At 40.8% G+C, this 22,188-nt stretch overlaps 1 protein-coding gene across 1 annotated transcript in view; it reads right to left on the bottom strand.

Moving 5' to 3' along the window:
- Positions 1 to 22,188, bottom strand: part of plxna4 (plexin A4) — a 203,848-nt gene that overhangs the window by 34,397 nt on the left and 147,263 nt on the right. The window contains exons 8-20 of the mRNA XM_039668055.2: positions 19,782 to 19,881; positions 19,549 to 19,663; positions 13,121 to 13,321; positions 12,539 to 12,635; positions 9,424 to 9,614; positions 5,825 to 5,976; positions 5,048 to 5,165; positions 3,907 to 4,043; positions 3,339 to 3,506; positions 2,982 to 3,075; positions 1,085 to 1,324; positions 848 to 994; positions 169 to 403 (exon numbers count right to left, since the gene is read on the bottom strand). Of these exons, the coding sequence (XP_039523989.2) occupies positions 169 to 403; positions 848 to 994; positions 1,085 to 1,324; positions 2,982 to 3,075; positions 3,339 to 3,506; positions 3,907 to 4,043; positions 5,048 to 5,165; positions 5,825 to 5,976; positions 9,424 to 9,614; positions 12,539 to 12,635; positions 13,121 to 13,321; positions 19,549 to 19,663; positions 19,782 to 19,881 (1,995 nt within the window). The remainder of the gene's footprint in view (positions 1 to 168; positions 404 to 847; positions 995 to 1,084; positions 1,325 to 2,981; positions 3,076 to 3,338; positions 3,507 to 3,906; positions 4,044 to 5,047; positions 5,166 to 5,824; positions 5,977 to 9,423; positions 9,615 to 12,538; positions 12,636 to 13,120; positions 13,322 to 19,548; positions 19,664 to 19,781; positions 19,882 to 22,188) is intronic.

Here is a 22,188-nt window from a genome sequence, read left to right as displayed (position 1 = left end):
TCAGAGTAGGCACTGAGGTCCACATTATTTCTCCAAGGTCCACTTTCTGGCCTTGCCACTGCTGTGCGTATGTCTTGGAACTGTATTTTTATTACTAGGTTCTAAGTTCTAACTCACAATCTGAATTGACATCACTTTGTTAATCCACTTCCCCTCAAGACTACTTACCCTCTTTACACTCTAAGGCTACTCTGGACTCCAGGTTGTCCATCTGCATCTGCAGCCGCTTGAGGGTGAGGTCACTCTCACGGGACTTGCGTTTGTAGGCAATGAGGACAATGACAATGAAGAAGATAAGGAGGCCTCCTGCACCTGCAATGCTGATGACGGCAGTGCTGCTGAGAGGGCTGTCAGAAGTGATGTGAACCACACCTGGAGAGAACTCAATGCCACCAACACGAGCCTGAAAAGGAGCACATTTTGCTTAGGTTTTGGTAAAAATCATTACTTTGTGCTGTATTTGAAATCAATACTCTGCAGTATCTTGCTCAATAACCTAATGCTATGATTTGCATCCAATCAAAATACATCTAGGGATGGAGATATTTTATTTTATGTTATTTGTGTTACTGTGTAGTAAGGCTAAAAGCTAACCAGCAGACGGGTACAATGTGTCTGTTCCTTTTGCGAGTTCATGACTGTAAGGGACTTTCTCTTGTACGACTGTCAACAAGTAGTGAAGCAGGCGGCCACCCAGATTTTTTATTAGGTTTTTCAGCTCTAATAAGTCCTACTGGGGATGTATTTTTTTTTATTTATGTAGCCTCTCAGAAAGTAAAATAACAACCTAAAGCATTAGGTCACTGTGAAAAGTGGATATGTGCCCCAATATTGGACCAGAACTTACCAGAACCTTGTGACGGCCAGTCAGATTGGGCGATTCACAGAGCAATTGAGTATCTGATACAGTTAATGTGCAAGGTTTATCTCCAATCAGAACAGTGTAATTGAGCTTCCCATTGCCACCCGGGGCTGGAGGGAGGAAGTTCCTACCCTGAAATTCACATTCACAAACATATGTAGCAACTGCATTGGACAATCGAAAGACAGATAATGCAGAGATTTAGGTTAATACTTGATTTACCTTGAGTATGATGGGAGACCCTGGCTTGAGCTCCTGGACCCCAGACACACTAAGCGGTTCAAACACTGGATTCGGGTAGTAGATGAAGTTGGTGTTGTTGAGGGCCAGCACAGACTGAACATTGTCCAGGATGAAGCCAAACTCATCAGGTCTCTCTGGCAATTCCTTCTGCCTGCTTAGACTGTAGGGAAGCTCTGGGGCCATGCACTGCATAGTGGTGGGACTCAGAACCTGACATATCTGGAAGGGGGACATAGATTTGCTGATCATATTTGCTGTAGGTGTGTGATTCAGAATAAAACAGACACATTTAGATTCAGATTAAGAACAATATTACATTTACATGGCAAACAATAATTCAGACTGTTTTATTTAGTGCACTGTAAAAAAAATATTGATGGTTTAACTTAAAAAAGTAAGTAACCTGGTTGCCTTAAAATTTTAAGTTCATTGAACTGGAAAAAAGTGAGTTAATACAATGAAGGACATTCATTTAACAATCAGAAACTCAAAATGATATGTTATCTGAACTAAATAAATTATTTAAGTATATTTGACAAAAGAAAAAATGTTATGATTACGTCAAATAAAAAGACCAGGATTTGACCTCAACGTCCTACAATGGAGGTTTCTAGCGCTCATTTTTCTCAACAAAGCAGTACTAAATTATTAGCACTTTTAAAATGGTCACACTCTGATTGTGCATGCAGTGCTGGCAACGAACTGCGCTCACCTCTACCTCCTTGAGAGAGATTTGACATTGACATTTCTCCTTGACTCTGTCTTTCATCTCCTTTTTTTCCATTTCTCACATAGATAGACCACATATAACCTGCAGCTAAATGCTGCAATCAAACCATTTAATACTTAATCCCTTACATATTATTTACATGAAGTCAATGTTTCTCAGATTATTTATTTACTTTCCCCCCTTATTTTTTATTAGGCGGTCAGGATTATTAAATGTAAAGTTATGGCATAGGCTACAGTAATTCAAACCTATATGCACATTCCCTTTGAAGTGTATAAATAAATTACCTAACAAGATCCTTGAGTTTTGTGAAACCAACTGCTTTTCAGTTGACTATTAAAACACCCAGACAGCACTCGCCATCAAAAACATCCCTACAGATATCTCTAGTCATTTTAATTGGATTCCTCACAAAGCTGTAGCAGCCAGGAAGGAAAACGAACCTTCACTTCCTCTAACACAAAGACTTCTATAGAAGGTTGTAACGGGTGGAACTGTTCAAGATAAAAGAGATTTCAAGTCACCATTTTTATTTCAATGCACAAAGTCTGGTCAAACTCTTTTCAGACTAGTTATGAGCGATAGCATTACAAACAAGGATACAGGGCACCTTGTTCCCCACAAACAACTTCTTTCAGAGACTGCGAGGCAGGGTATGACACTTTTTTTTCTGCTGTGCTTTGAGGAGCAGTGTGCCAAAGCCTAATCATATCGCAGCCCAGATGCTAAACGCGGCCATGTGTGAGATACGTGCATGAGATAACATTACGGTCTTTTGTCTCTGTAGCCTTTCAATCAGATCTCACTGAGTGCAGCCTCCCATGGCTCTTTGGGTCCATTCTGTAGACGGGGAACATGATACCCTTGTCTATGCATCCACCCTGTGTTATGACATTCTCCTCTTTCCTGCACAAAGGGTACATTGCTGCTACTGCTGCTGGCAGTCTTCCTGTTCTCTGTCTGTTTCTTTGTCTCTCTCTCTATTTCCCTCTTTCATGCAGATACTGTCCTGGATCCAATGGTGTGCAGCCGACACAGGTGATCGGAGCAGGTGGAATAGTCTGCTAATGGTCATTCCAGTTCACTAGCCTCAGGTTAGGTGAAGGCCGAGCGATCGTTTACTGTGTGGAAAACGTTTGCACTTACGTTGACCGTCTCCGAGTTCTTATACTTGGCTCTGATGAGAGGAGTCTGGATGATGTCCAGGTTTGTCCCGGTCACAGTCAATGGTGTGTTGCCACTGGGAAAACACCATTATTTATTAACTTTCACTTTTTGAAGTTTTTAACTTTCCTAAAACTAGTTGGTCAATTTAATCATTTAATAAAATAATATGTAGATACAATTTTAACCATATAATGTCCACAATGATATAAGTCCAAAATGGAAAAAATAATAATAATAATAAATTCTTGATCCTCCTCCCTCATCTTAGGGTCTTGGACAATGTTATGGGCAGTTTTCCCAACGACCCCATCACAAATGGCTTTGTAGTACACACACCTGACAATGCTCCACTCAGGTTCAAGTTTGGTGATTGTGGGATCTTCCACATACTCAAACTTGAGATCTTTGTGAATGTGGGCTTTATCCACGAACACCGATACAGACACATTTCCGTAGCCTTGCATGGAGGCATGAGAACGACACGTTATCCACTGTCCTCCTCTCCTGTATCATCAAACAGAAGAAAAAAAACAATCACCAAGTTTTTCAGATAACTAATGCATGAATATTTAATGTCTCTTATCCATTGTCATCTATTATATGTGTATTGATACCCGTTTAGGAATTTGCTTTTGTATTATTCAATGGCTGTATAGAGTATTCCCATTAAAGAAAAGATTACTAGACCTAATTTAATCTTTCACTCATATGATTAGACACTGTGGCTATCTCAAGCAAGAAGAAAGTGATGGCTATGGATGTTATTGATTAAAAATCAGAAACTCTAAAGCTGTTGAGATCAGTATTGACTTTCTCTTAGAGGCTTTGAGTGATCTGCAAACTAACCAAAAAAATGATACCACCTCAACAGGGCATTGCACTGTACTTTTCCATTCAACCCTACCTTTGATAGGTACACTTCTGGTCTTTGAACATGATTGACACATTGCTGCCCGCGTCCAAGTTGCTGCCGGTGATGTTGACGATGGTGCCCCCAGATACTGGCCCTCGACTCGGCTTCAGACTCAACAGTCTAGGGATCTGTAGAAATCAAGATCAAAACAACCAATAGGAATTATTTACAAGCTTACAAATCACACCGCAGAGGTAAGGCGGCAAACCCTCATGTTTTTCAATCATCTGTATCTCTTTTCCAATCTGATTATCACCTCCTTTTTCTCAGAACACCAATTGCCCTCCTCACCCAAGAATCACATAATCCAATTACTACATATGAATGAGACATAAAAGCCATTAATGTTTGCATAAAACTGATAAATGCTATAAATGGCTCCATAACAAGAAAAATGACACTGCAGCTCAATTCATTTGGATGGCTGGATCACAATATGGTAATGGATGTTATATCAGCATGTGCACTGGGAGTGCTAGAAGGAAAAGTGTAGCATGGATATAAAAATGAGTATGGTCAGTGTTGTGCAAGATCCTTTCCTTCACAGAATCATATTGAAAGATATTTTAATTGTTCTGAAATCCTACAAAATTTCTTTATCATGTATGTGGTCTCAACCATTGAATTATGTTCAAAGCAGCAATAAATGGTTTTCTCAATTGGTAAGCATGGCATAATGATAAATGATTTACCTGCTTATGGGTTTAGGTGCTGCACCATATTTTCTTCAAATTAATAATAATAAAAACAAGCATATATTTGCGTTATTCATCAATTGTTTTAATAATTCAAGATCCAAAAGGAATGTAAAACTCACAAAGTAACGCCTGTGCAAAGAGGGGCATGATCCTGTGGGAGGAAAATCTTGCACAACAGCAGTAATAAATTGCAAGTTTTATGGCTAGCCTCTCCGGATGTTGACCAAACATTTGGTGGGGTCAAGTGGTCGGTGATATGACTAAGTACATCAGCAGGGCTACAAGGCCTTAGTGTTCACTCTTTATTAGAGACACAACTCAAATCCAAGCACTTTCAACCCTGAACTGGCAAAGACTTTTAATTATACAGACATGATTAAGATCATGGCAGATGGACCAGCAGTTCATTGAGGGTTATTTGCTGAGGTACTCACCACAAAGTAGTAGTACTTAGACGACTTGGCCATGAACTCGGGACGACACTCTCCGACGCACACTTGGACGTTTCCAGCAAACTGGCTTCTTTCCGCTTTTCCCATTTCACACACAATCCTGTAAAACACACACATACACAATAAATCTAGCAGAACAGTTACACAATAACAAAAAAAAGTTTATGAAACATTAAATGAGGCATTTTAAAAATGTATCTCCCTGCCATAATAATACATGCAGGAGATAAACGGTTAATATGAATGAGTTATTCTGCCGCCTCATTCCATGGCAGGTGTCAAATTTGCTCACCACGCTAAGAGGCTTACCACGGCGTACATATAATAATAACAATAAGCTTGTGCTGGCCCAACTTGCAGCAAAGAAACGTAGAATGAAAGAGGTTTTTTTCACGTCAGGACAATTATACGGAAGAAGTTTTCATGCTGTCAGCAGGGCTTTCTCGAATTCTAGCCAAACACATAATTATTTTTTGCTGTCCTGACCAGAGATTAAAAATTTCTTCAAAGCTTTCTCTGTGTTTACTGCTAGTTCACATCAGCCACTTTTAAAAGACGCTGGGTACTTAACAACTATTAGCAGGCATGCATTACACAAACTCATCTGCAAAAAAACAACCGTTTGAAGCGATTCAAGCGATTCAATGCCATCATTTAGTCCAGTTAGTCATTAGATCCAGGTCATTATGACAAAATTACAAAGAAGTGTCAGATCTAGCCTAGTACTACAGGAAACAGGAAAAGTGGTACAACACTTACTGTTCTGCTGGGATATATCCCTCGGGTACTGGTGTACACTCCACATCTGCAACCTTCACGTAATCCTTAATCTCACTGAACTCCAATCCCAGGTTCTCACCACGGATAGTCACCAGCGTTCCTCCCTCACGGGGTCCTCGAAGCGGGGTGATCTGTAGACGAGACGCAGGGAAGCGTTACGTGCAATCATTCCCATAAGGTAAGAAACAACATGGCGGGCTCTCACAGCCCCCCTAGCATCTCCATCATTGGTACAAACCAACAGGAAGTGGAGAATGACTCAGCAACCGATTCCTTCATGCACCTGCAGGAGTCAGTGATTGTGAGACGGTGTGAGGGACGAGAAACAGCGAGAATAGCTGTGAGTGATTTGGTTCAGTGGGATAATTGGGCCACTCTCTGTCAGAGCGTCAAAGCCTGCGTGCTTACGGTGAATAATGATCAGCCGCACAGCCAGCTGAGCCAGCCGAGTCCTGCCTATAGCAAAAACAAAGCCATGCTAATTTATGAACACAGAGTCGGCGGCTGGGAAAAAAATATGCCGACACCAGCATGTGAAATCATACGCTGCTAAGATTGGAATATAAACACAGGCGTGCACGAGGATGCTTATTTTCCTCTGTGCATGTCAGATGATGAAACACCTTTTATTCTTTGCTCCTCGGGATGCAAAGCAGTACTGCATCCGGCTGATTAGAGTATCTAATCTTATCCGATTACTAACATATCTGTTAGTAGTATCTCTCGAATCGTCATGCTTTCACTGGTATCATACCATTAACACAAGACACACTTGGCAGGGATTCATTAAACACTGTTAAAGAATACATTTATGGTGCATTAAAATGTAACGACTAAAAAGGATCACCCTTAATAACTTAATTGGCAATTCATGTGGCATAAAACATATCTTGTGCTGTGAAGACAGAGTTAACCCTGCTCTGTAAGGTTATAATTAAGCACTGTAAGAAATATCCATATGGCCATAGCAGAACCAAGTTGAGTATGCGATTCGTGAATGCAAGATTTAGTAGCACAATTCATTTTTAGCATGTAAAACTCAAAACGTAACACTAACACTTAACATATTACATGTAACTGCAAAAAGTAAATAAGTAGCATTTGATGACCTCTGACAACACAAACCTGCCAAAATTGAGAGGAGATGGACAGAAAGAGAAGAAAAGCTACAGTAGCATGCAATTCATTCCCACAGTGCATTTCTGTGAATACTTTTGTGAATAATATAGGTCACTGTTTAGCCAAAATCACACAAGAAGAACATCTCTTTTAATGAGTGTCTATCCATCAACACTATAAAAAGAGCCTATCAAACATATTCTGACAGTCTTGAACCACGTGTCTAAGGTCGGGCCTCATAAGTGTATTGACAGCTGGGCTATTAGGCCAAATGTAGGACACCCATTCTTCATCTTGGCAAAACGAGGGGCTGTCGGATCCCAAAGGGGAATATAGACATGTTAACATCTTGGCTCTATCATTATTTCCTGCCAGATAATGATCCAACTTTAGGTTAGAGATCTCATTAGCAGCACGGTAAGAGGTAATTTCACTTTAACCCATCACATGTACTGATCTTAGCAGAGAGAGGTTCAAGTTTTTCCACAGGTTCTTTATTGGCTTCAGAGCACTGTGGTAATATCGATATCCAAATGGCTCTGACTGATTTTAAATATGCCAGTGTAATATGAACAACCCTATCTAGACAAAAAAATGAAATTGAAGTATTTTATAGTTCTGTCATAACTTATCTCTCCAGTAATCCAGTTTAATCAGTCTTCCTCTTTTATGATATCATATGATATCAATGTCTTTACAATACCCTTAGGGCCTTATAGCTTCATGCGACCGGTTTGAGTTACAATATACCGAACGATTTTTTAAAATGAAATAACAGACCCACTTAGTTGGTTTACTGGAAAGTCACTGTAAAATTGCAACCTTCTGCTGAGAGAATGAAGCAGGGGTGTAAATGAATATGAAAGGGAGAGAGAAACAGTAGTCTCTTTTCATTAGGAGATGGGGAGCTGATTAGATTTGTGACTTTGACAAGCTAATTGACGGTTGTTGGAGGAAAAACACTTAATCACCATCCACTTCAATGTCAGAGAAAGATTCCTCATCTACAATGTCACAGTAATAGAGTGCATCAGAATACATTACGACCTGTGAGCCGATCAATTGAAAGAAAGACGCAGAGAGTGATAATCAGAGAAAGTGAGAGTATTTATGAGGCATGAGGAGAGCTCCGATCTACAGATCGGGAAAAAAAAGAGGAGCTCAGTCCAGGACTTCCCTTTATACTACTTTGCTTGTCTTCCATTTCTGTCTTTCAATGTGTTAAATGGCTATTAGAACCGCAGCTATGATCAAACGAGCACTGATGATGTTAAGGGACAGTATAGTGACCAACTTTAAATGGATTGTACATTTGTAAAACAAAATCTAGGTACATCCGCAGAGTGATTTTATTAGTGCTCAAAGTATTACACTTTAGTCCATAACTTGCTGTTTGTACTACCGACAATGATAATTGTGCAGCTTGTTTTGAGGATTTAACTTTTCTAAGAGATTGGACACAAGATTTTTGTCTGACGGATGATACATTATTGTATAGACAAAACATCAGAGAGACTAGAAAATACCCATTAGCAACTAGACAGCAATGCCTTGCCTTGACAACCACCAAAATCACCCTATAGCATCATGGCGGCAACTTTCACTGGAGCAAGTTCCACAAATATAGTAATTTATGTCTAGTTTCTTCGAAATATTTTGAGCAGTGATCTCTTTGGCTCAAACTGGCTACAGACAGAACAGAAGATGATGATGAGTTTGGCATTTTGCTATATATAATTAGGCCATTCACATCCACTACATTCAATACTTCTATAATTTTCTGTGAACGAACGGTTCCATGTGCCATCAGGTTTCTGCGTTTGATTAATAAGCTTCAGGCACATCTGCTGTCCGTCATTCAGAGCCTGTGGCAAACAAGTAGCATTTCCCTTTCTGCTATGTTCATCAATCATTTTGATGGGGGGGTGCTACAGATGGGTTTGGTGGTGCAGAGGCTTCTATGTTCCTCCTTTCCTCCATCCATCCTTTCACTCTCAGTTTTCCGCCCAAGGTCGCACTTCCATCATATCTCTTTCAGCAATGCACCCATCTGTTCATCCTTCACCTTTTCTTTCCCTTAATATCAACGGTTCATCTCCACAATGATGGTTAACCATAAAACATGCATATGTCAGTGAGTACAGTTGAGATATTTATTTATGTTACAATGATTTTATTGTACCTGTGGAATGTGATATCTCCATTGAGAATCTTTTCACTTCTAAACCAGTCATAAAAGGCCTGGCTGTGGGAGTGACCTATATATACTGTATAGAGTGGTGTCCAAAGGTCTGAGACCAAATTGAAAATGATTCGTAACCATGGTAATTTTACATTTAAATTTTCATAATTTGTAATAATGCTATAAAAATAAACATCTCAGGTAGTGACCTCAGACTTTTGGAAGCCACTTTGTGTTACAGTATGCTTTCATATGTACTGGTGCACCATAGTTTTACCTTTGTGATTTTGGGGTGCGTGCACTTGCTATTGATGCCATTGTGCTCGAGCCACATGCTCTGCGGGTGAGGACAGTGCTGTTTCAGAGAGCAACGGTTCTCTCCCTTACACCACACACAGCCAAACAGAGGGTCCGCCTTCAGACACAGTCCACAGCTCTCCCGACGTGCGTCACACTTGTACAGGTGCACTGGAGATACAGGAAGGGCAAAGGTCAAGTCATGTTGGGAAACCCATGGGACACTGATCAAAGCAATTTGCAGCAATGGCCAAAAATATTTCTAAAAGAATGGTTTAACTATAGAAAAGATAACATATTCCCCTATTTTCTTGCTTCATCTCAGCTCTAAAGATAATTGCTCCTCTTCTCTGCTCTCTGGTACAGTGATATTATGTTTCATCTCCATGGCAACCAGACAGGCATTTTTAATTGCTATTAGATGCTTGTATGATCCGTCCATCAATTGCTGCCCCCGGAGTGGCTCCCCCTCAGCGGGAAGCAAGGGAGGAATCTTACATACTTTACTTCCCCTCTTAAATTAGCCTAACCTTCACACAGACACACACAGCACTTTAATAACACACTCACATGCATTCGTGCTATGTTCATTGATTTGACTTAAAGCTGGGGGCATGTTTAACTTTAATCCAAATCCATTTCATATCAATGAAAATGTTTTTAGAACTTCTAGTCTTGGCATTGGGCTCAAACTGTCTCTGCAATAAGTCTGAATTTCCTTTAATGGTCAGAGCATCTTTTTAAGTGCAAAAAATCATTTTCTTAATCAGTATGTTTGTCTTGTTTTCCAGTAAAAACAGCTAAACATCCACTTGAGAAAAAATCATGATTCAGTTTCTTTTTCTTACACCATTAGCAAATTGCCTTTGAGCAAACATCGGAGCAAAAAAGATTGAATATTATATATAATGATAATATAATATGCAGTACTACATATACAGTGATGTAAATAAGTTTGGACACCCATGCTAAAGTTGCCTAAAAAGAAGAATAAAAAATCATCTTTTGGAAATTGATCTTAATGCCTTAATTAAAAAAAAAATGAAGACAAATCCAATCTTTAAGGACACCAATTTTCTTTTTGTATGAATAATGTATCATAAATAAATAACTGTTCTTCCTTAAAATACAGGGTGCATAAGTCAGTTATGAAATAAGTTATGAAATAACTGGCTTTTAAAAATAAAAATCTGCCTGACTCTATGTGAATTCAACATAGGGGTGTCCTGACATAAGCGCAATGTATTTTAAGGAAGAACATTTATTTATTTATGATACATTATTCATTCACAAAGACAATTGGTGTCCTTAAAGGTTGGATTTTTCCTCATTTTTTTAATGAAGTCATTAAGATCGATTTCCAAAAGATTATTTTTTATTCTTCTTTCTAGGCAACTTTAGCATGGGTGTCCATACTTATTTACATCACTGTATTATTTAAATATATTATAAACACAATTAAGATATACATTCCCCTAAAGGATTATTAGAAACACCATACTAATACTGTGTTTGACCCCCTTTCGCCTTCAGAACTGCTTTAATTCTACGTGGCATTGATTCAACAAGGTGGTGAAAGGATTCTTTAGAAATGTTGGCCCATATTGATAGGATAGCATCTGGCAGTTTATGGAGATTTGTGGGATGCATATCCAGGGCACGAAGCTCCCGTTCCACCACATCCCAAAGCATCTGGTGACTGTGGGGGCCATTTTAGTACAGTGAACTCATTGTCATGTTCAAGAAACCAATTTGAAATGATTCAAGCTTTGTGACATGGTGCATTATCCTGCTGGAAGTAGCCATCAGAGGATGGGTACATGGTGGCCATAAAGGGATGAACATGGTCAGAAACAATGCTCAGGTAGGCTGTGGCATTTAAATGATACCCAATTGGCACTAAGTGGCCTAAACGTTAAAGGGTACCATAAAACGTCGGATGTTGACGTATGGTCAAAAGCGTCAGTTAGATGACTTCTTGGGATGACAATGGGCTGGTTTCCACCAAATTCTGACTCTACCATCAACAGAAATCGAGACTCATCAGACCAGGCAACATTTTTCCATTCCAACTGTCCAATTTTGGTGAGCTCTTGCAAACTGTAGCCTCTTTTTCCTATTTGTAGTGGAGGTGAGTGGTACCCGGTGGGGTCTTCTGCTGTTGTAGCCCATCCTCCTCAAGGTTGTGCGTGTTGTGCCTTCACAAATGCTTTGCTGCATACCTCGGTTGTAACGAGTGATCATTACAGTCAAAGTTGCTCTTCTATCCGCTTGAATCAGTCGGCCCATTCTCCTCTGACCTCTAGCATCAACAAAACATTTTTGCCCACAGGACTGCCGCATACTGGATGTTTTTCCCCTTTCACACCATTCTTTGTAAACCCTAGAAAGGGTTGTGCGTGAAAATCCCAGTAACTGAGCAGATTGTGAAATACTCAGACCTGCCCGTCTGGCACCAACAACCATAGCACGCTCAAAATTGCTTAAATCACCTTACTTTCCCATTCTGACATTCAGTTTGGAGTTCAGGAGATTGTCTTGACCAGGACCACAACCGTAAATGCATTGAAGCAACTGCCATATGAACCGAAATTGAACCGGCGTTCCTAATAATCCTTTAAGTGAGTGTATATAATTATATCAAATTATGATCAGACAAAAAATATTGATTATGAACAAATGGTTTTGGCATAGTTAAGACATCAGAAGCTGTGGAAGGGTTTACTGTATATTGGATTTCAGTTTGTACTGGGTTGAGTTTAAATACATTATATTCGGTCATATCCGTCATTATGTCTCTTTAGAAGGTGTTTGTTGGCTACAGGCCTCTGACTGGCCTTTCTAACAGGTTCATTTGAACACTTAAATACTATGGTAGATCTAACGAGGTGCAAAGGTATACACACAGGGAGAAGATGAAAGGTGCAAGCATGAAGAGAAGAGAGAGAAATAAAGAGATGATGAAGAAGTTAAGCAGAAAACGAGCCTATCTGCAGTCAACTCCACCAGGATGTAAGGGGATGGATGCTGCAAGTCTGTTGCCATGGAGACTGAATCCAGGGGTACTAGCAGGGCTGCTGGGTCAGAGACCTCACCTTTGTTTTGGGCCGGGTTGTCAATGCTGAAATCTCCGTTCCAGATGACCATCAGATCAACAGGGAGGCTGCTCATCTCCATCCCATCGTACAAGTACTTTAGCCGTGGCAACGAGAGAGAGAGAGAGAGAGAGAGAGAGAGAGAGAGAGAGAGAGAGAGAGAGAGAGAGAGAGAGAGAGAGAGAGAGAGAGAGAGAGAGAGAGAGAGAGAGGCACAAATTTACTAGTTTTTTTCACTGGAAGAATGCTTTTATCATTCTTGGCAGGTTCATCCTCGGGTAAGTCATCACAGCACACAGTGGAGAGGACTCCAAAATCCCTACACTGCTGATGCTGGGAGAACAAGCAAACATGCACTAAATATTCAGGGCAGAATGCACTTGTGACTAAAATAAGCCGCTCTTACACAATTTCCAAACAACCAGTCCCTTTTATCATGTCTATGACTTTTTGTGTTGCTTAAAATTCTGCGCCTTGTTTCTAAGAGTACCCTTGTGTCCACAGACAAATTCGCTGAAACGTTTTCTTAACACACTTAATACACACACACACACATACACACACACAAACACACAGTCTTACCGATGTGTTCTGACACTGTACACTGGAGCTGTTGAAGCGGAGGGCAGGAACTCTCTGCTCCACACCCTGTATGGTGAGCACACACTCGTACCCCCGCTGGCCCGACTGTGGCTGGGGGAGGTTCTTGGCCCGAAGGGTGATGGGTTTCACTACATTCACTGGAACAAGGATACGATCTGCTGGAAGGAGCTGAGGACATTCCTGCATGAGAAGAACAAACTGCAAGGTCACAAATTGTAAGTATCAAAAGATACAAGGAAATCCCTTAAAATATGTCAGAGTGTCCCTGGTGGTTCGTTTAGGTTGAGCCTAATAAAACCTTAAAATAGGTGTGGGCCTGTTCTTAGTATCAAAAAAATCTTTCTTGACTGCTCACTGGGCTGAAAGGTAGGGCCAATAACGATGGTCTGAAGCTTATTAGCATGGCTGAATTGCTCTGGGGCACAGTTTAAAAAGTCATTATAGATAATTTGACAGCCTATCTATAAAACGAAAATAAAAGTGAGTGCTGTTAATTCAAGCAGACAAAAAGATGAAATTTAAAAGGGAGAAAGAGGATAAAGAACTTTTCAGTGTATTGTTTTCTTTCTAAGTCCCTAACTACACTCTAAATGACTGATGTAATGTTTCTTTCAGATACTATGGAAGAAACCAACGAGGTGGCGCAGAGTAGTATTTATGCAGTTGAGGAAGTGCTCAGGCGGCTTTTGTAAGATGAATACAAACTGAGGTGCTATCTGAACCAAAGCGGCTACAGAATGCAGATTGAATACTGAGTGTGAATTTATAGATGTGGCCCTGTCCGACTGCAGCGAGGTAATATTGTGTATAGGCATGAGGTTGGGCCTTAAACCCCTTTTCAGTTTGACCTTCATTCAGGATATTTACAGAACAGGAGACACTCAGTGTTTCAGTTTACTGCACACAAGCAAGGGAGAAATTTAGACACTTGAAACAAAATGAACCTTTGGTCTAATAACACATTGCTACCTAGTCAATTGTTCTCTGAGATCTGTTTTCATGATAACAGAATATAAAGAGTTTTATCTCTAAAAACGGTTTAGCTCATAACGCTAGTATATAGAGCATCCAGCAATGAAAAATAAAACAAATCGCTATGTAATACCACTAACAAGGCTCAAAATAGCCCCACACTAACACAGCAGCATAATGGGGGTCCATACATGCAAACTGAAGCATTGGGAACGTTGTAAGTGAACAGACAATTTATTAAGAAGATATTTTATTAAAGACAGTCCACTTCGCGTATACAGGCAGGAGCCATCTTTGAAAAACAGTCTCGACCAGTCGAACCATGAACGCCGTGCCAACTGTGACTTGTAATCTCAGACGGTCCGTTGTTTTCGGAAGAAAGCACTGAGCACATAAGAGAAGCCCTGAACGCAAAAGAGAAAATAAGAAAATAATAAATAAATAAAAAGAATTTAAAAAAGAGACTTCCAAAAGATACACACTAAAGAGATGGCGGATTAAACTAGTGGTGTACCTGCGGACATTGTGAAGCTATGGACACTGAACAGGAGTGATTGTGTTGCACAGAACGGGACCTGTTGAGTCGCGACACCCAAGAGAAGCGTCTTGTACAGTCTGAAGATTCCCCTGCTCTGATAAACAAGGCTGTACTTGCAACTTTTTTCCATGTACTGAAAATAAACTGGTGGCGGCGACCTCTTTGGTACCAATGTGTCGTGCCGGATTTTGTGCCGGAGTTGTCCTATAACTTAACATGCCAAATAAACAAATACACCACCCACATGCACAATTACAGTCTTAAATAAAACATCAAAGACACTCCCTCCACACTGACCATCATATCTCCACCCACACAGGCTCCAGATATTAAAGTCATCAGTAAAAGACGAGAGTAGTGCAGCCCTACACTGACCCAGCCAATTCAGCCAATGTTTTGGTCTCTAAATCCTCATTTAGAGCCCCTGCACCTTGATGATAGCTACACAGCCCCATGGTCTACAAAGGCCTTTCTAAGTCCTTTCCCAGACCACCCTCCAAGGATTTATCTCCCTATTACACTGATATAATGTGAACATGTTTATTGGCAGCAGTCTCAGTCATAAATAAGGCATGACAAGGGAAAACCGCCCACTAAAACACCAATATCTTTGTCCATCCACACCCAAGTCTCTTCAGCCTGCCCTTTCTTCTTTGGGGAAGGTGTCTGGCCAGCCCCCCCCCCCCCCCCCCCCCCCCTCTCTCCACGCCTCTTATTGACGGATGAGCAGGGCTCTGCTGGCAGCTTTATGCGGAGGGAGATTGACTCCAAGCATAACAACAGTATAATTGAAGGCTGGGAGGCACTAATATGGAGTCTTCAGAGACACTGAAGACTAGGGCTGTTTTTGTCAGGCCAGGTTATTGAGTATTTACAAGGAGGCCGAGAAGAAAGGACAGAGATGTATACAATGAGAGAGAAAAAAACGGGACGGGAACAATTGAAACACACTCTATTGCTGATTTCTAAACATAAGACCTTTCCTAACCTAAACCTAACCTTTCTGAACGATTTCGCATGAATGTCGGCAAGATTTTTTGATGGGTTATGCCAAGTCGCCCATATTGACCCAACAACATCATGGTCAAAGCCTTTACACCACTTTACCCCATCGGCAACAAACTAGATCTTGTGGTATTGCTGCTTTGAACTTAACTGAAGCAAATCAAAAAAGTGGCCACACTTCCTGTCTTGAGGCTCAGAAAGAGAGCCAGTGTCTGTTGAGTCCATGAAGAAAATGATTCCTATAGCCTCGAGCCAGATATGAGCTAAAGAGTCTTACTGGAAGAGATGTTAACTAAAATAATGCAGAGACGGTAATTCAAAATGCATTCATGTGACAAATGACTTGACATTGCGGTTTCCTTCCTTGTCCGTGACGCGTGTCAAATCTGACAAGACGTGCCCGAGGCGGATCATTTGAGGTGGGAAAACAAAGCAGGGTTTGATTAAAAAAAAATGGAAATTATCATTATAAATAGGCATTTTACAGATAAAAAAAGGCTCTTGAGAGTGTTTACAGTCTTGGTCTGAGCAAGAGAGGCCCGAGGGTGAGTTGAAGCATAATGATGTGTTTGTCAAAGGGACGTGGAGTGAGGCAGACAGCAATTGGGCTCTCAATTGTTTACTACCTGGGGGAGGGGGTTGCATTCAACTGACTGCAGCTGAATCTCCAACGTCTCAGAACAGGACTGATATAATTAGACACTGAGGAAAGAGATACTGTAGGTGGGGAAAAGATTTAAGTTCAGTGCGTGCACTTCGGTTAGAGATGCGCCGAGACAAAGATAGTCATTGAGTGCGAGCGGGAAGGAAGACGCCCTGGCACAGAGAACAGAGGGTAGCGAGCTGGCATGGAGTGATAGATCCATAATTAGAGCTGTTTGAGTATCTATGCATAATGGCAGCGTTCAGTCGGGTAGAAGATGAAACGCCTAATTCTCTCCACAGCTCTCGTGGTGTTAGCTGGATGATTACCGAGGCTTCCCTGCACTCCTTGTGCTTTAACGTACCTCCTTACCGCCAAAGGCAAAAACCCTCCTCTCTCGTTCCTTGCCCCATTTCACTTCCTGCGGCATCACACATGCTCTCATCCTCTCACACCTCTGACATTTCCTTTCTTTCATCAGTTTGTTTTCACTCTCACTCCCCTCACGAGATGGTATTTTCTTTATCTTCCACCTCGATCTAAATGATTTTTTACCTCAAAGTTTCTCCCCCCGAGGAAGGCAAAGGAGAGAGGCCATCTCATGGTTCTGATCTCAGACCCAAATCCTTCTCTTTACAATCTGCAGCTCGGATGTACAAAGCCGCCAATTGTGCCTGTCAATTAACATCTTAAGATGGTAGAGAGTTCACTGTATCGATCAGTTCCTGTTTCCCACACCTCTCCTTTTCTTTCTAATGCCTCTTCTACAATATTGTTCCAAAATTTAATGAGCTACCACACTTTTTCCTGTCTTTATGCAGCTTCCTTCTAAGGCAGCATATTAACAGTCATGGAAACTCAAAAGACTGATTTGGATTACTTTACATGGACGACAAGTCAATGACATAAATAGTTATCCTCATGCCAAGTGCGTGGACGACTCCACTCACAATTGATTTCAATACACATAAAGTGAACAAGGTACTTTGTGTTAAATGGTTAAATTTCAATCATTGAAAACATTTTACTTTACATTTACATTTATATTTGTGTACAAAACTAATTGCATGTATTTAAGCTTGATTTTAAAGGTTTATATGTTAATGGGAATTGGTCTAGGGCCAAGCTTTTGACGTTTAGTGTATCTATTATTCAAAATCACACCACAATTTCACATTACCTGTCAGTAAGGCATGCTATAAACAGGCACTTTGCAATTTCTAAAAAGAGGTAAAAAGCCAAGCAGAAGTTGGAAGTTGTTTTCTAAAGTGCAGTGGACGTCTGGGTTAGGACGGCATGCATTTAGTCATGCATCATTATGCCAGTAGCCAAGAATGAGACATGGGGGATTGACACAGCCAGCAACTGACAGGATTTAGTACACACACTCTAGCCAGAGAGTAAATCAAGACTTGTATAGGACAGTTGGAAAACAATATGGACAAACAAAAGCATTATTATTCCATAATTACAAGGAAATATGTCAAGACTTGTATGATTACAATCAACCACTGAGTTAATCCACTGACAGAACTTACCTCAAAGCATCTGACACACTTTACCCCACAGTTACTATTTTGAAAAAAACGCCTCATTTAATAATTATTGGCAAATCTATAACCCCCTCCCCTTCAAAAATAAGAACAAAAAAGTGGCAATTTATTATGCTATTATTAAAATATCATGCTATCTGAACCATCAAGTGATCTACTGTATGTTGACAAAAGACAAAATGTGGTAAAAAATCATGAAAGTTTTTTTTTTTTTTTTACAGTGAATGCTAAATACTTTTCAAACGTGCATCTCTCTGAGTATTATGCCACGTTCCCCTACTTTATGTAACAGGATAACATTAATACATTCTGGATATGAGAAACTAACTGAGAAGTGAAAATTGCATCAAATAATAATTTCCTTTGCTGCTGTTGTTAAATGTGTCACACAAATTGAAATATGATACTGAAACAAAGCATACAGCTGAAGAAGACCCGTCAGATATTTAAATGTGAGAGACTGTGAATCGCAGACACAATGTTGGTAAATCTTGCCAGAGACGACATTCGGATGCTGTGACACGTTCTATTTATGAATGTGGACTGCTCTCCTGTGCTCACAGGCACATAATGAAAGGCTCAGACTACAGGGGGGCTTTCTCACTTCCATCATCCATTGAAAGGCAACTCTGGATTATTCAGATCACTCTCAGCAATCCCTTAATTGGTTTAAAACACAGAAATTCATCTATAGAAGTTCAATGCAAAAGGTCATCTAATTTCTCCAAGCAAAGTTGACTCGTCAGCGTCTGCTCGGAGGATTTGCACGGTAAACATCCCCAGTCATTAATTCTAAACCACCCGGAGTTTGGAAGCGGATCTGAGACCTCCGGTACGAGGGGTTAATGAAATCCAAATTAAACTCATTAACTGGACAAAACACCTGCCTTAAAACAAAAATCAAACAAAAACATCCAGTGGAAATGTCATTAACATGTGCTAATATTCAGTTCCTGCTTTGTGTGCAAGTCGCTCAACACACAATAGGGAATCCTAATATTAAACTGGTCAATATTGACAGCGTGTCCATTTGATAATTGGAACGCCAAAAGCTGGCAGCCAGAGAAACGCTTTGTTACGAGATTTTAATGAATGCTAAATGATGAGGATACACATTTGTGTGTCTAAAACACATAGCCTCAGGGGGTGGGTGTCCTCATAATTCATTACGCATTTCAAAGCCAAGCAAACACGCACGATGTACATAATTGCATGTTCATGCTAGCTGCAGACTTTTCTTCAGTAGCATGACGCAAATAAAATAAACACATTGTGATCTGTGCCATGTAGACCCTCAGGGAGGGATTAAAGGGCGCACAAGTGAAACAAACTCGACGGCTCGACGCCTCCTTGGCATCTCTCTGAGTGCCGAGCCCCAACAGCAGCTTTTAATTTATCTGATGGGCCTGCGGTGGCCTAAAAGCATGAGGGTAGTGCCAATTTTATTGATAATTTACATGGAAAAAGATGTTGGTGGGAATCCAGTTATTAATATGAGAGATTTAATGAGAATTAAACCAAAAGCCAGCAGACGTGTAAGAAGTGGCTCAACGTGATGGGGTGAGGCTGGGTAAGCGCTCACAATCGGGACAGGACCTGAACTGCACCTCTGCGCCAATTAACTCATTTAGGTGTAATTGAGAATGATGCTGGCCAATTACAAATCCTGGTGTGTGACCAATCACAAGTAACTCACCTCTGGCTGTTTGACACGGCCCTCCTGGAAGGAGCAGCTGCTCGGGTCATGGGTGCATGTGTGACGGTATTTGCACCAGTGGCACTGGTATGGGCTTCCGACACAGGACAAACACCTGAGACAAAGAGAGGGTGCAGATTTAGATTTAGGTTAGTTCAAGTATTCATGAAAATAGATGGAATGTTACTGTACACTACTGCACAACATCAGTTGTAAATACAAAAGATACTCACGACTTGTGAACACTGCAGTTGTAGAAGACAAAGCTAGTGTTGGCAAAAGCTAGTCCTGTCTCTTTTGATTTGAGGTAGAGCTGGACAATCTGATGGTCACCTAAGAGGCAGGAGGAAAACATTCAAAGTGTTGACATAGAAAGTAGATTGTTCGAAAAGATCAGTGACAATGCACTACAATGTTATTTAGACACTAAAAAGTATAGTAAGTCAAATTAATTTCAAATTCATATTGGGATTAATTTACCCAATATTTGAGTAAAGTCTGTATACAGTATATACAATGATAATTAACTCATTTTATGAAGAATGGTAGTGCAACACGCAATATACACAAAATAGCCACTTGGCAATTGGTAAAGTCATCATGACATTGCAGCAGCCATTAGAAGATCCGGTTCCCATAGAAACAGTCAGTGTCCTGAAACGTGCACACTTGGGACTCCACATGCGCATTGGCTGGACCAACCTGAAATAACGCTATTTGAGCATAACAAACTACATTTATGGGTAGGGTCATATCAGCAGTTTTTGAGATTTAGGCATTTCCCCATTCAAGTATTCCCCATTCAACATTACAAATATAAGCGACTTTCCAAAAGGGACTTTGAATCTGTTTCGTATTTTAATTCATAGATTATCACGCTGTTAGCATAGCAACATGCTAATTTAAAACACTAAGTTAAATATAAACTAGCAATTATCTCATTCATACATCAATGACACCAAGCTGTCTTAATTAGGTTATATACTAAGTAGTTATATAGTTTGTGGATAATAGAGTAGCGTTTTGAACCTAATGACTAAGGTGACTCTGCCAAAAATGAGCTAAATCCCTCCCCATGAAAAAATCCCTGAACAAGAGAAGAGACACAGAGTGAGAGAAAGAAACCTGTACGAGTTAATGGAAATGTGGCACAAAAGTGTCCATCTTCAGAGTGTTTTTGTCTGAGCTAATGAAGAAGCTCATGTTTAATTCAACATTCCAGACACGACATCTCCCCTCTCAAAGGAAGATCATACTTTCCCCCCATCTATTCCAGGCTCTCCTTTTCTCACATATTTCTCTTTAACCTCTTTCTTGTTCTCCTAATGCACTCCCCTTTCCTGTCGTGCGATGTTTCTTCAACAAAGAGCGAATCATTCATCAATCACTGTAAAGTGTACCTGACAATGAATCTGTCCTAATTAGCTCACCTAAATGTTACCTTGATGGCTGGTATCTCCAGTGTGTGTGTGTGTGCGCGTGTGTGCAGGCCCCCTGCCACCCGCTGCAGACTATGTCCGCCTTTAATGAGTCACTCAGGACATACTCGGTTACCATGACACTAAGAAATGAAAGGAAACTGAGGAATATGGGAGAGAGCACGAATAAATGACCTATAACTGCAGGGGTATATGTGTGTGCATACAAAATCCATTCAAATGATCTTGATTCACAACTTTAACGTTATGACGCATCCCAGTTTTACGGGTTAAATACTGTGTGTGCATGATAGCGATGGTGTATGTATCCAGTAGTGTGTGAATGTGTAGAAGTGTGCACCCTCAGGTGTGTAATAGTGTACTTATGCAGTGGTGAGAGAGTGTGTTTTTGCACTGCGGCATTTCAGAGCTCTGGGCCCTTGCAGATTGGGCCGACCTGTAATTTCATGGTGGCCTGACTAGCATGCATCATTATTCACACACCTCACACCCCTGCGTACGTTTCCTTCAACCTCATATCCAGGCAGCTGTGCCACTTACTAGGATCATTTTTCTATCAGAGATGCTCCGAAAGAACACTGTTGCTTCCATTCTTCCATTCAGCCTTGTATTATGTTGCGTCCCCCCCCCCGCCCCCCTCTTTTCTACCTGTTTTTGCCCTGGAAACACAAGCAGAGGAGTATTCCCTTGTTTCTGGAGAAGCGAGCGTCTTCATTATCGTAACGCTGAGACGTTTCCATATTATGAAAAATTACCAGCCTCTAGACAGCTGCCCAGATGTGCGCTCGTTTCAATTATGTCGGGGCAGCCAAGCACGTCTCCGAGAAAAGAGGGGCGAAAGAATGGCATCCACGAGAGTGCGGAAGAGGATGGCAAAATGTTCTCTCTTGAAAAATCTTTTCTCTCTCTTATCTGCTGGAGTGAATGCCGTCAAAACCATTTCAGCCGAGCAGATGGAGTGAAGAGTGTCGTCAGTTCAGGAGATCCAATCCGATCACTTTTCTTGAAAAAATCTCTCAAACCACTGTGCCAATGGAGCCTCAAAATGAAAGACAGAAATGGAGAGAGACAGACGAGAGAGCGGGAGACGGAATGCCAAAACTGCCTCCCTCTTGACGACCTTTATTCGCTCAATTACAAAACACGTCCTGCGGCAAAAGTCAACAGCTGCAGGCAAGATAATGAGCATGTAAACTTCCAT

The sequence above is a fragment of the Pimephales promelas genome, chromosome 24 (assembly GCF_988280905.1).
Source record: "Pimephales promelas chromosome 24, fPimPro1.hap1.1, whole genome shotgun sequence".
In the NCBI taxonomy this organism is placed as follows: Eukaryota; Metazoa; Chordata; class Actinopteri; order Cypriniformes; family Leuciscidae; genus Pimephales; species Pimephales promelas.
The sequence above is the reverse complement of the archived record's forward strand: the minus strand, read 5'-3'. Positions and strand labels throughout refer to the sequence as shown.